The sequence below is a fragment of the Phymastichus coffea genome, unplaced genomic scaffold, assembly GCF_024137745.1.
Source record: "Phymastichus coffea isolate CEN01 unplaced genomic scaffold, Cenicafe_Pcof_1.1 PCOF00028, whole genome shotgun sequence".
In the NCBI taxonomy this organism is placed as follows: Eukaryota; Metazoa; Arthropoda; class Insecta; order Hymenoptera; family Eulophidae; genus Phymastichus; species Phymastichus coffea.
This window is the reverse complement of record NW_026706839.1, coordinates 2,990,524-3,004,732: the sequence shown is the minus strand read 5'-3', so window position 1 is coordinate 3,004,732 and position 14,209 is coordinate 2,990,524. Positions and strand designations below refer to the sequence as shown.

Below are 14,209 nucleotides of genomic sequence, written 5' to 3'. Positions count from 1 at the left end.
AAAGTTGAAGAGGCCCATATAAAGTCTGCGCCGCCGAGTGTATTACAAGCCTGACGCGTCGCTCGGATCTTTCTCTCGTCTTGTAAGAGGCATATAACAGCTCGCACTCTGACGTCAGGGCGCTTTCTGTAACTGCTTCAAGTTCTCCCACGCGCGCCATCACGGCATGGAGTATGAGCGAGCGATCGAAAAAAAAAACGTTCGAAAGTTTCTCGACTCTTTTGGAAGGTGTGCCGCCGCCGTCGTTGTATTTTTGGCCCGAGGCGCGTATTACAACTGCCGTTTCGTGAAATCGCCCGATTGTTTCTCACGCCCACATTTCAATAATTAGATTTAGAATGGATCGCGATGCTAATAAATATTTAATAGTGTTGTAATATCGCGAAATTGAAATTCGATCGGTGTCAGGCATACGTCAATTTTCATTGCGCTCATTGTTACAGTCAATTGCATTATTGGTCCCACTCCGTCAACGCCACTATCTATCCAAAGTCAGTGTACGCGGTGATCGAAAAATAAGAAGCATCATACGCACGCACACAAGTCCGACGTGAGCGGTCGACGCTGACGTGAGCCCAATATCTCATAGGCATATTTTCTTATGCGAGAGATGATTGATTCCGCCTGCAACAATTAACAATGATCGGCAACTCGACACTATGTCATCAATCAATACGATCATCATTCGAATGAAGCTTGCGAGCTATGGCAGTGCTGAAAAAGTTTCCTCGCTCGTTCATTCGTCGTTTTGTCTTTTCTGGATCTGCGCCACGGCAAACGGGGGCAACTTTACCGATTCCCAAGTTTGAAATTACAACTTCAGGTACGTACGCACGAGCTCGGCACTGACACACTTTTACGAGATGCATTTAAAGCACTGAGTAATTAGTAAGCTTGTTCGAATGCGAACATAAGACACTTTCATTTTCTCTTTGGCCGTGCGTGTGAAACAACATTTTGTCGGTGCGTAACGTCGAATTGATACGCTATTGATGCGACGCGTGGCTATCATAATTACAAGAGAATAACAAACGTATTTTTATCATTAGCACGCGGCATTTGGATACCTTGGAAAAACGATGGATAAGGTCACGATTCTCGATATTCATTAAGGATTACTAATTGAGCGACAAAAGGTATTGCGATATTCGATCTTGAGATACAAATATTATGTCTTTCGAAACGTCGGTGGCTTGTCAATCCAGGCGAACGCGGAAAAGACGAAAAAATCAATTGACAATGTTGTTTGCAATGAAAACATCGTAAAAACTAAATTATCCTATTCGCACACGCACGGTACATAGATCGCGACATTGAGCAATCCGAAAAATCGTGCCCGGAATGGTATACCAGGGCCTCTGTCATGCCAGAGTGTCACACGCTCATTGACGACGCACTGTGAGGATTAGCGGAAGTCTTCGCCGGGGCTTGGCGTGAGCGCGCTTTTCGCGTCGCGATGAGTCATTCTATTATGCGAAGGATCGAGATTCGTCGATTCTTTCGCTTCGGAAGTTTCGTCGATAATTCTTCTAAATATCGATTTCAACGCTCCTCAAGATCATCCAGCATCGACGAAAAATTGTACACCCGCAAAATAAGAAAAAAAAACACAATGGCTTCAATTGTCCTTTTCAATTGACCAGTCACGCACTGATATTAATACGATGCGTGGGACTTTCATATAGGTCTACTTCCTTCCTACTTCGAATGCCGCATTTCTATTTTGGGTTTTCATCACGCTACTGGATTCAGACACTCGATTCATTGTTATCAGCCCCCGTATGTGCTCCATTTACGTAAATATTTAAAGCGAGTTGACAATTTGATTGATCGCGGCTAGTTTGAAAACCATCCGTGTCATTTGATCCAGTTGATGCTCGTAGATCTCAACGCGTCCGCTAAAAATGTGCACTGATCCGCCCTCTCGAAGCAATCAACATTCATCGCGCATGTCACTAAATCTACAATTTAAGCTTCGAACAAGAAAAAGAGCATTAAGTGCTGCATGTGTAACGAGGACTGTAAATGCGTTGCAGGAAGTTATCACAGTGCAGCTCATGGGCGGCTGTCTATGGCTTTTTGAAACACTAATTATCCAATTAATAAGCCGCGAGCGTATCCGGTCAGCCGTCGAGTACGTACATATGGGGTTTGTCGAACTGGATGTATACTCGTTCGCAGGCAACTTTGCCGGATCGTTATTCAACTTGATTATTGATATAATGTCTGTAACGTGGCTTTCGCATTGCCTGTGCTATATAGATCGCTTACTTCCTGCCAATAACATGTAAACGGCTTTCTTCACTGTTAAGTTGACTTTATAACAATTTCATCGATGAATTTTATTTGAATGCTTATGTTATATATGATTTCATTTATTACAACATAAAATAAATAAGGTATTACATAAACTTACTAAGATTTATTCGATAGGTTATAATTAAAAAAAATAATTTACCTGTCAATCATGGTATTTAAGTAATGACGATTAATGTTTATCCTTCGTTCATTAATTCAAAACTTTCCAAGATGAATAAAAATAAAAATTATATGTATTTAATACAAAATCCGCAAAAAAACATTATGGCTGAATTGACGCAAAACCACATCGCTTTCTCGCCTTAAACGATCGCGCGGCATTATGCTTCCCAAGTATAAAGAGAAGAAACGGAGTTATATGCATTACCTCGAACACAAAAGATAAAAAAAAAAAAAAAACGAAATCCTTACTGCATTTGCATTGCAATGAAGTCTCGTGAGCGAGTTTGCGTTGGTTACGAAATCAGCCGTGTCAAAGTATAAGCAGCTTTGAGCTTTTTCGGCACACAACGCGTGGATGCGCTTACGCTGCAGCGCGTTTAGTCATCGTTCCATTTTCGCGTGCATCACGAAGAAAAATCTGCTTTTTTTCGTTGCTCTCCGGAGATTATAAATAACGATTTCGCAGATACCTTTTGCTGCATCGTAATGCCATCAGCGGAAATAGAACGTATAAGCGCGCACTCGGGGACGTGCTGTTGTGCTATTCATGGGTAATTTTTGTGTCTAATGACTTCGCGTGCCTAATACTGCGCGGCTATATTTCTGTATAATCAGTTTTATTTTCGGACGCGTGATACACATTTGTGTAATTTTATGTGTGCGAGACATCCACTAATTTTAACTTTTCGAGTCATTGCAATATAACGAAGAGCTGGATCGCTTTAAAAAGAAATAGCAAGATACGAAAAAAAGAGATTGTCCAAGAGGAATACGTACAGCAGCTGCTATTCTCCACCTGTTTGCTTTTTGTAGTGTTCGACCGATCTTTTTCATTTCACCTTTCGAAAGTTTTTTGCAAATGTGCTTTTATTTAATTACACAACGAACAGCAGTTAAAACTGAAATGCTTTTATTTAATTACTCGAGGAGGAATAATTAAAACTGATATGCGGCAGATGCTTGCGATAATGAAAAGCTGATCGAAAGCGTCTACTCGGCTTTTCATCACTACGAAACTTTCGCAAAAGTGTACTCGTGAGGCGAGTGATCAGTTAAAAATCGATTAAAACTCTTCAACGGTCTTGATTTGGCCTGACTCGAGACGTATATGCGCGATCTACTTTAAATTTAATGCGATCAGATCGAGTGACGTCAATTAAAATGAAAAAGAATCCGCTTTCATCTCAATCTACGTGTACGAGTATATCGATGCACAGAACGTTAACACAGTTAATAATGTCAATTAGGGTGCTGAAAGCCCAGTGAAAATTATGGCCAATAAATATTACAATGGACGCTAGTCACGAGTATAATTGGGAAAGCGCTTTCCGTAAAAATTGGATCATCCGTCCCGCGAACGTGATAATCGGGCATCGCTGTCCAACAGAATGTAGCCACGAACAAAAACTTTGGAAGAAAAAAAGCGTCTCTAGCGCGCATGTGTGTCTTGAATAACGTTCGTGAACGTTCGCTTCTGGGTGGCGTAGTCAGCCGAAGGTCCCCGAAGTAGTGGCGGCGTTAGCAAGCCACACTCGCTGTGCGCTCCGGTGTCTCCGTCGCGCACGTCAGCGCTTATTTAAGGGGCCGCTGCCGGCAAGTCGCGCTCATTCTTACACGAGTTGCCGTGACGAGAACAGCGTTCTTAGTTTTTTTTTCTTGTGGGTGAATTATTATTCCTTGTTGGTGCGTCAACTTGACACGTGTCCAGTGCCCGCGGGATCATTGACACACTCGCGCAGATACTCAGAGCCGACGTACCGAGAAAAACATGGCGGACAGCGGAATCAAGCGCAACATTCCCATCAAATTGGGCGACTTCAGCGTGATCGACAGCGAGTTCTCCAACATCCGCGAGCGCTTCGACGCCGAAATGAAGAAGATGGAGGACGAGATGTCGCGGTTCCGAAGCGAACTTATGAACCGCGAGAGCAACTTCTTCAAGAGCACCACCAGGTATGCGTCTTATTCTTCTACTTTTCTTTTTCTGTTTTCTTTTTTTTTTCTTTCTCTCGTCCTTCTTTGCCGCCTACACTTTGCCTGCTCGCCGTGTGTCTTGTGTGAATCGATTTTTACTCAACGCCAATTCGAAAACTCCAACGAGCGAGAAACAGGAACTGTTTGAATTGCTGTGACCGGCATGTGTGGGATAGCTAATTGCCAATCGTATTGTATTCTGGTTGCCTATACGCTTAGCTCTATGCGGCTGGAAATATACTGTTTGATGAAGAGTAGGCGATGGAAAAAACCAAAAAAGAAAAATATATATATATATATATATCGTGCTTGAGTGTTCGTTTGTCGGTTCTCACCTCGTTTATCAATTTCAAAAATTTGAATTGAAAACTAAAATTGTTCAAATTACAACAAGCGATCTAGCTGTACTCGACTTATCAACAAATTCACGTACAAACCAGCGTTGAAAAGCAAAAAGAACACCTGTCGTCATCAAGCAACAAGTTGACCTCTTATCACACTGCTGTCTTCTTTCTTTTCAATCTCAAGTAGACACACTTACACGCGCGCGCGCGCTTCAAAGAAGTACGTACATACGTGGGAGGTTGCGCAATGGTTTTTTTTTCTTTCCACGTAGGCGACTCTGTGGCTTTTCATTTCATTCTAATTGCTCGGAACTGATTTTTGTGGCCATTTATAATTGAATTAATGCAAGCACGTAGAGATTGTATTCTGTTTTTAAATTCACTGGATAAACCTTACTTACGTGCTTGCATAATGATTAGCGGATCGTGAGCTTACATTACAATTCTCACTACTTATCTCGAATAACTTTTTTTCGCATAAGATAACAAATGTAGTTGCAAGCATAATTAATGACGACCTTCACAACATAAACAATAAGTGCTCGAGAATTCGAGAATTGATCATCGATCAAGACACCTATGCCTAACTGGCGCCGAAAATGCAAATGACGAAAGTGCTCAGCGAAGAAGGTGAGGCGATGACTCATACTGAAAATTTTCAACAAGACCTTGGCCCGCCTCTATCAAGAAAGAGATTCGTTTGTAATTCTAGAATGTATGTATTCGCGATGATGACGATGCATCGTTGCATACGCAAAAAAGAAAAAAAAACGTAGTTATGTTGTAATTAACGTCTTTTTCTAACGGTCAGTTTGCGCATTAGGTCATCTGCTATTCCCGGACGAACGAAAAACAGCTGCGGCAGCTTTTCGTGTTTATAGGGCGAGGGAGGCTATCTGCGCGCTGCTTCCATCTTCGTTGTTTTCCGAGATCAGATAGGAAGCAGAAAAATCAATGTCGCCTCGTGGCTGATCGACCGGCTAGACGCCGAAGGCCGAGGAAATCCCCGAAAATAAAAAGAAAACACGAGTACACACACGTGGGTCGCCAATGACGCAACTTATCGTCGCCATTAACGTCGCGAAGAAGCTCCTATATGTTTGACGCGCGATTGTTCTATATAGATGCAAAACCAGCTAGTTTTTCCCCTCCATCAGGCTGCTTCTCTCTTATAGTTTGCTACCGCGCTCGAGTTGATGGCTAGCCGCGCAGTCGTAGATTTGTCCAGCATCGTCGTCGCGCCGCTTTTCCGTGAAAACCCATCCGCTGATCGGCAATGGTTGACTTTAGTCAAACATTCTCCAAGCTTACGGGTAATAAGCTCCTCGACGAGAAGTTGTATCCACCCAGGCATAAGACCGTAATCAAGTATAGGTAAGTCGCTGTCATTCGCGAGCTTTCAAGTATCATTACCGCGTGCTCTTTAGCTTCGACATCCGTAAATGCACCTCACCAAATCATTAATTTCCACTTATACCGGTCACTCGATCAAAGATTAATGTCTTTCGTGAAATTCCATCCTACGTCTGTCGATTTATCCAGCCACTTGGCGTGCACGCCAATCAAAGCTATTAATTGCACATGCTCATTGTGAGCGCATCACAAAAGAATGTCAGGTGTGCGTATACGTGTACTCCCATAGATGCAGCAAGATTTGATCGATCGCGAACTTCCGCGAAGAGTGGCCGCAGCCGCAGGTGTCGTCGCGCGCGGAAAGAAAAGAAAAAAAATTGCTCGCCAATTAAATTGTCCCCGCACCTATCGTGTCGCGCGTGTGTAATCCGACTCTGGTTTGTGTGCGTGTACGTGGCGCATCGAGGAAAACATATATGTATTTCCAGCGTTATGCAATGGCATCGCACGTGGAGCGCGTCGCTTTTATTTCATGTTCGCGGTGGTTTTATCGTCATTTACGACAGCGCAGCGGATCAATTGTAATCGGAGGCTCGACGACGCTTGCCGATTAGAGCCCAGCTCGTTTGCATATTGTTTCAACTGATCTGCATGCTTGATCTTCTTTTAAGTTCGTTAAAGTCGCTCGTTTCGAATTCGATTAAAAGCAGCCGTTATGCAAACGAAACATTTTCTTTTTTTTTTTTTTTTTATTCACAATTGCACGACACATTAGCAAATGTATCGATGGCTCGGGAACGTGCAACGAAAGCAAAATGAAAAGAGCAAGGCTGCGAAAATCAGAGGGTGCGATTCGAGAATTGGTAATCGGAGAGGTTGATCGAGACGGTAAAAGGGCTAAGAGCTCGCGTGCCGCAGATGAATTACGTTATCAGAGGAGCCAAAAGCTCCGCTCTCCTCTTGACCTTACAACTCGAATTAAAAGCGGACACGCTCGATTGAACTTGAGTGTGTGCACACACTAATACTTGGCGTGCGAGGTATAATTAAATTTTCTAATTCCACTGGCCAAAGTTATTCTCGGCACTCGCTCGAGAGGGAGCGAGAGGAACGCAAAGCGTTTCTGGGTCGATTGGTTGTCTGTCGACATTTCTTTCCTCTCTCGTCTATTAATATGGGCCAGTGGATTCGAGTCTGGCAATCGAACACGAAAAAGAGTGCGAGGTGAGAATGTTAATTGCAATGGGAATCAGCAATTCAAACGCCTTCTCGAAAAGCGAGCACGTTAACTGCGAACAACTCGCGGGCATTCCGAGCGTCGCCGGGATACGCCATTGAATGTTACATTAAATTGCCGTGTGCAATACCAACTCGCTTCGGTCACATTTAACGTTTGGCATTACATTTTATTTCCGAGTTTTGTTTACAAGCCAGTTAACCCTGACGCGACGATCGACACTGGGCCGCTCGACGCTGGCGACCTTTTAAATTGCCAACATACCAATCATTCGGCGGCTGTCGCTGCTGCTGCTGCAGATCGACACAAGTTCGACGACCTCCCGACGACGGCAAAGGAGGATGATCGAACTTCCGGTTTTCGAGCCCGCGAGGCTTCGGGATTTCGACACGCAAAATATTTATTTGCTCTCGCTCTCAGTGTCGCGCGCACGCGCTTCTGTATACGCAATTACTTGGTGGATTTGTACACGCGCGAGCGTTTTGTACACGACTCTTACTCGTTCGTTTCACTTTATTTGTTTCCGATTTGACGTTTCGAGAAAACTAATTTTCTGGTTGTCTAAACGACGTCGCGTATGCAAAGCAAGGACGCGAGAGAAAGATAGCCGCCTTGAACGGTTGTGTACTGTATATATTCACATTGATGCAAACACTCCAACGAATTACTTACCTTGTGTTTATACATTATAATGCGTATGTACAGTAGTTCATATAGACGATGGCAAGGTAGACAATTCGTTGATAATTGAGAGCCAACGCTTGTCTCTAGGCAGTGGCTTGTCCCCTAGCGACAGGCCACAGCTCTCTCTTATAGCGCATGACAGATTTTCCGAAATGACAACTAATCAATGAACAATCGTAACGCACGCGCAATTTTTGGGATTGTGCGACTTTGGCCTAAACTGTCTGTCTCCTCCCTACTGCACACTAACTCGCTCTGTAAAAAAACTTGAAATAACCAAGTCGCCATCATTCGACGAGCAGCGAGCATCGAACGACATCGACAAGTAGTAGCTCGAAGACAGAAAGTTGGGAGGACGACGGGAGCGGAGATAAGCCACATATGAAGTCTGCCTTCGACAATTTCAAAAGGTGACGAATAAATATGCCTGATGCCCACCACCATCCAACGCAATTTATCTGGTCCACAATAGCTTCTTTTTTTTTTTTTTCTTTTTTTATTCATTCGCTCGCACGCATCTATTAGCTGCGCTAGCTCCCTTCATCTTTAGTTGCGACATTGTATTCCGTTGAGAGGCCTTCTTGTGACTCTCATAGCCACTTCATGTTACTTGTCTACGTAATTTTCACCTACGATGATCGTCTGAAGTTGATGCCTTGTTGCAGCACGACGACGCAACACTCGAGCAACCAAAACCAGAGCTCGCTCAGTCCTCATCACGACAACAACGCTTGGTTGGATGGCCTCAATAGTCCATTGATCCAGGATGAGGGTGACAACAAAATGCTCAAGCTTCGGTTCGACGTGTCGCAGTACACACCCGAGGAGATCGTCGTCAAGACCGTCGACAACAAGCTTCTCGTGAGTATTTCCAGATATCCTGACGCGCAAATTAGGTCACGCCGGTGCCTACACTATTACGCAACTCTGGCAGACGTTGCGATTATAATTTCAACGAGTAAGGGCAGTTGTTGGGTAATAGCTGGATTGGCTTTTTATCCGTTCTCTTGTCTTTCAACAAGCGGCTATATTGTTGCGTTCGTTTCACAAATAAGAGATATAGACAATATTTTTTTTCTAATTTCGAACGATGACGAGTGCATCTCTTTTGTGCGTTAGAAAATGAGAAGTGGAGAATGATGTTATAGCTGCGAGTGCCGATGCAAACTCTGTAAAGCTACTTCAGTTGTTTCGTTGATCTTGAACGACGTTACGTGACAAACTAAGAAATACGCACATCGCCGACAAATGCAAAGTTATACTTCCTCCGAGATTTCTTTTTTTTATTTTTGGGAATCTTAGAAAAGAAAGAACGTATCGTTGATTCGCGCAACAATAAAATCATCTGGAATTGCAAGCTCAGGCTTTGAAAATTTTCGAGAACGCGCACGAATTATCGAGGACTCCATGCGAGAGAATGTCGGCCCACGTCTGAAATAACCGTGCTCCAAAAATAAAATAAAAGCTCGCTTGCTTGCCGCCCGTCGACGCCAACTGCGGAACGTAATGTTGGTCCATTGTCGAGAATTTTGCTTTTTATTTTTTCTTCCCTTTTCACTTTTGTAAGCTGCTGTGATTTCCAAAGAGTTTGGGATGATTGACGCAAATTGAAATTACGTAACGTGTGTTGTCCGTGATGAAATCCTCCTACACCCGTGGATATTTCAGTTCTTCTGAAAGTGCGTTTGCATAGGAAGATGTCAATCTCGACTCTTGTAATGCTTTTGTGATTTTGTCAAAATATTCGCTCGCGAAAAGAACGAAAGTGATCGCGTTACGCTGACCCTCTTCGGAAGTGTTCCCCCGGTTCTCGGCGCGATACCCCGTCGGAAATATCTCTCCGGGGATCGTGCCCATTTGATTGTTATTTACAGTGACAAAAGGAAAATAAACTATCCTGCCATCAATTGCACCGAGCTGTAACGTTTCCAGGCCAATGGCCGATAGTTATCATTGGGAAAACGCGACTCGACGACGAGCCCGAAGCTCGCCATTAATATAAAAGAAAGTGCGGCGGTAAGAGAATAGCTGAGCAAACAATACGATCGATTGATTAACGATTATGCACACAAACCGCCGTGGCTTGGCGAAAACGAGGTTACAAAGAAGCCGCAGCACGGGTCGTTATTCTTCAATTAGCGTGCTTACAATCCGTCTCTCACGACGGACTACACTTTTCCAAAACGAACATGCCCGTGGAGCCTTCAGGCTTGATGCATAAGCTCTGTTTACGGGCGTGCGCGCGCTATAAAGTGCAATGTGGTCAAGGTTCGGTCGAGACGCGACTCGGTCCTTTTAAAGGGCGAGAGAGAGAGAGAGAGAGAGGGACAGAGATGTCGAGGACGCGAGCGAGCGAGGGAGTCGCTGACTGTTGAAAAGTCTTGCGTCATCGGCAGTCGACATCGCGTACCGGCGCCTTGCGTCTCTTCCCCTCCACGCCGCGCACGGGTATTTTTAGGATTCCCTTTCGTCAAGCCGCTTTGTTCGCGCATCCAAAAAGTAGTAATTCGTACCAGCGGACGACCAATCATCGCGAAAGTTTCTTACGAGGCGCGAGTGTGGGTGGATGCGCAGCCGATGTGCTCAAATTTGATTGGCGGTCCCCGCCGCAGTGCGTTGGATTTTTGCATGGTTCATTTCTCATGGGGATGTCGGGCACGCCGGATCTTCGTGAAAAAGGGAGGGGCGGAGGGGCGAATCGACGAAGTTTTGCAAGCCGAGTAAGACGATCGTCGTTATGTGGTTGGGATTACATTTTTACGGAGCGCCGTCTAAGGTTACTCGGATTTTTTTGCACACGCGAAACAGCGAGAAAGAGAGAGAGAGAGAGATAGATCGATGTACTTTTCGCTCTGATTGTCCTGTGACGGATATACATTTGTACTTGGTATAGAACAGCTGCAAGTTTTCCAAATTCCAGTTAAATCTAGATATTTGCGGCACGTATCCATTGTTTAGGGCGAAAACGAAGCAATTTTTGTTGTGGTTTTCGCGCACGCGTCGTGCGTTATATTGCGATATAGGCTTTCGGCAGGCAGATGAAGGGTCTGCTTGTAACGCGAAAACGTTTGCCGTTCGCCAAGTTGTTTTTTTGCTGAGTAAATGCTTCGGTTTTTCGCACGTCTCAAACATTCCTTCAGTTAGTAGATCGCTGCGTGTCTCATGAGCGTCAAATCACAGAGCAAATAAAGCGCAGGCATCTCTCGAAACTGTACAGTGCGCGTGCGACGTTCCTCGCGAATATCTCGTGCATACTTTTCGACTATGTCAGAACACGGCATAGCAGAAATGGCGACCGATAAAAGAAAACATATTGGGGCGCCAAGTTTCAAGCCTGTACACTGTTCCGCTACACCAGCGCGAACATCGTCCGTTTCGTTAGCGCTTTATTCGTAATGCAATTAGGATCGCGTGCCGCTCGAGTTGAACTACAGTCTTGTGTGTGCGTGAGTCTGGGTAAGTATGCTCTGATTTTTAGGGCACGTCGCGTTGTTCAAGGGTGTTTCGAAGGGATCGGTTGATTTTTCCGTAGTTTTTTTCCTTTATAAGATACGCGTAATAATTCTAAAAACTAATTCAACATATTGTCTTTCAAACGTTTGGCTGTTTAATGGCACACAAGACTTGAAAAATTCATTAGGCGAAAAACACTTGACCCTCGCACCGTTTACTCTTGAAAACAAGGCAAAGCCTTAACACCAAACTCGAAAGGAAATAGCTCCAGTAGGTAAATCTCTTTTTCAATGCTGGCGAAAAAAAAGAAGAAATCGCAAACACAGCCGCGCACAGGCACGCACGTCTTTATTAGATGCGGCTGGTCAAGGCTCCGATGTCTAAACGCGTCGATGATGATGAAGATGTGCCGGTAGCAAATCCGTTGTACACATATGCCGATGAATTTGGCTTGAGTCGTTACAAATGGTAATTCGCTCGATCGCGAGGTTATAGAGACTCGATTCGACTTAGATTAAAGTTTGTTACCTCACGCTAATCAATCCACTTCAAGATGTGACTCATGGCACTGAAGGTAACGCAGCCACGTGCGATTTGAATATCTAAGGCGCCGATCTCACGATGCAGATCAAGCTTTCCGAGGGTACGATAATGTGCGTGCTCCGCAATCTTCAAGGAGTTAAGCGTGATTTACGCGTGTGAGGACAGAAAAAAAACCGATATCTACATAGAAATATACGTGGTACGGATCGATCGGACGGGCGCCGGGCGCGGCATTTTCATCCAGTACGCCATCTCTCCACGTTGTATATACTCGCGAGGAGGCGCGCGGAGTGACCCAGTTTGCTACTCAGTAGCGCGCCAAGGAACTCACGCGCGAATTATAACCCTTTGTCAAGCCCTTTTGTGTCCTCTACCGACATATAATTTTCTGGGTATCGCGATATAAATGAGGCTTTATAGTGCTTTGAAAATTGTCCGTAACGATCGTCGTAAAAATCAATCGTGTTCTTCGTTCTTCGCTGTATTCCTTGCGTAACTACGTAGCTGAGACCAACCGATGCGCAGAATACGTCATTTTCACTAATTTGAAAGAACATTTCTTCTCCGACTCGCTTACTCGCATACGCTCTGTTACAGGCTTGTCACCTGTGTAAACACTACAATGTATATGTATATGATCAGCAATTAGCGCTTTGGAATTGCGAAAATTCACAAAGAGAAAAGTGCCAAAAATATTATTTTCGGCTGTGTATGATAAAATCGCAACCCTTTGTTTACGACGAGTATTAAGGAAAGAATTCCTACGAAACGTTCCTTATTAGAGAAGCCGAGCAAGATGAGTCACGGTATATATAGCAGTAGCATAAGTAGTACCTAACGGGGGTGTTGCGGGCGTACGTGACTTGACGCATCTGGGTCGATTCGTCGCTCGTGAGAGCTGCTTTCTATAAAGGTGCTGACGCGGTTTCGAGCACGCGACTATGAAATTTCTTTGCGAGTATCGATCTGCTTGCGTATAATTATTTTGTCAAATTATACGGATCTTTCTTCCCGATTCGATGCTCAATTTCGAAATTCACTGTACGCATCGTGTACGAACATAAGTTATAGGTTTCGATTGGCTTTCTTTGCAGGTACACGCGAAGCACGAGGAAAAGTCAGACACAAAGTCTGTCTACAGGGAATACAACCGTGAATTCCTGCTGCCCAAAGGCACGAATCCCGAGACCATCAAGTCGTCGCTGAGCAAAGACGGCGTTCTCACCGTCGAGGCACCACTTCCAGCTCTCGGCGCTGGCGAGAAGCTTATCCCCATCGCGCATCACTGAAGATATCCATCTAATCAGTGAACAAAACAATATCGCTTTAAATATTACCAACAAAAACACGCAACCTATCGAACGTTAGGTTTCCACATTATTTCTTTTTTTATATAACGTCCATTACTATTAATGTATTATTGTAATTGTAATTTTTTTTTAATTCAAAACCATTTTTCGCATCTCTCGGGTGCCACGCGTATAAAAATGCGATTAACTCGATCAACAGCATATTGTATGTAGAATTTGGACAGTTTCAAATAGAAGAAAACTCGGCCTATACACATGTCGTCGTCAGTGTACAAGCTGCTTTATTTTTGCACGCCTAAAATAAAAAAAAAACAACAATGCTAACTCTGTCTATTTGTGCCTTTGCGACAATTTCTCGACAAACACTGTTGTAATTTAACTTTCTTATAGAGCTGCGAGCCAAAATTTTTCGTACATTGCCGAAAGCTTTCTGACTTTCTTATTTTTTCGTCGAATTTAGTGACATAAAATCAGTATATAACAACAATGCAAATGTAAAATGCCTAACGTACAATTGTGGAGCGTTCAAAAGAAAAAAAAGCTTAATTTCTTTTCTATTTTATTGATTGAGGAAGGGGAGATTGAAATTGATAACGGAGAAATTGTCGGTTATCGTATATAACTTATATACGTGTTAGTTTAGGTGTATATCGTTAAAAGACTAAAAAAATAAAGAAAACACAAAAATGCCTAGCATGTGTAAGCATTATAATATATTATTAATATTATTTATGAATATTTTAATATTTTCGACAAACTACATAGAAGAAGAAAAGAAAGACATTTAAAAGTTAATAAATAATTGACAAAAAATCAAATTTTGTGCTTGG

General features: G+C 43.6%; 1 protein-coding gene across 3 annotated transcripts; it reads left to right on the top strand.

Moving 5' to 3' along the window:
• Nucleotides 1–4,009: 4,009 nt before the first annotated feature.
• LOC131675692 (protein lethal(2)essential for life) lies at nucleotides 4,010–14,205 on the top strand. Of its 3 annotated transcripts, none has more exons than XM_058954770.1 (4): nucleotides 4,010–4,434; nucleotides 8,376–8,483; nucleotides 8,739–8,934; nucleotides 13,164–14,205. In XM_058954770.1, exons 1-4 carry the CDS (start codon nucleotides 4,250–4,252, stop codon nucleotides 13,356–13,358), a joined length of 684 nt encoding a protein of 227 aa, XP_058810753.1. In that variant the 5' UTR covers nucleotides 4,010–4,249; the 3' UTR covers nucleotides 13,359–14,205. The 3 variants fall into 3 exon arrangements, with proteins under 3 accessions (XP_058810753.1, XP_058810752.1, XP_058810754.1); XM_058954769.1 differs by having other exon boundaries at nucleotides 4,012–4,434; nucleotides 8,355–8,483; XM_058954771.1 differs by lacking the exon at nucleotides 8,376–8,483 and having other exon boundaries at nucleotides 4,040–4,434; nucleotides 13,164–14,203.
• The last annotated feature ends 4 nt before the right edge of the window (nucleotides 14,206–14,209 follow it).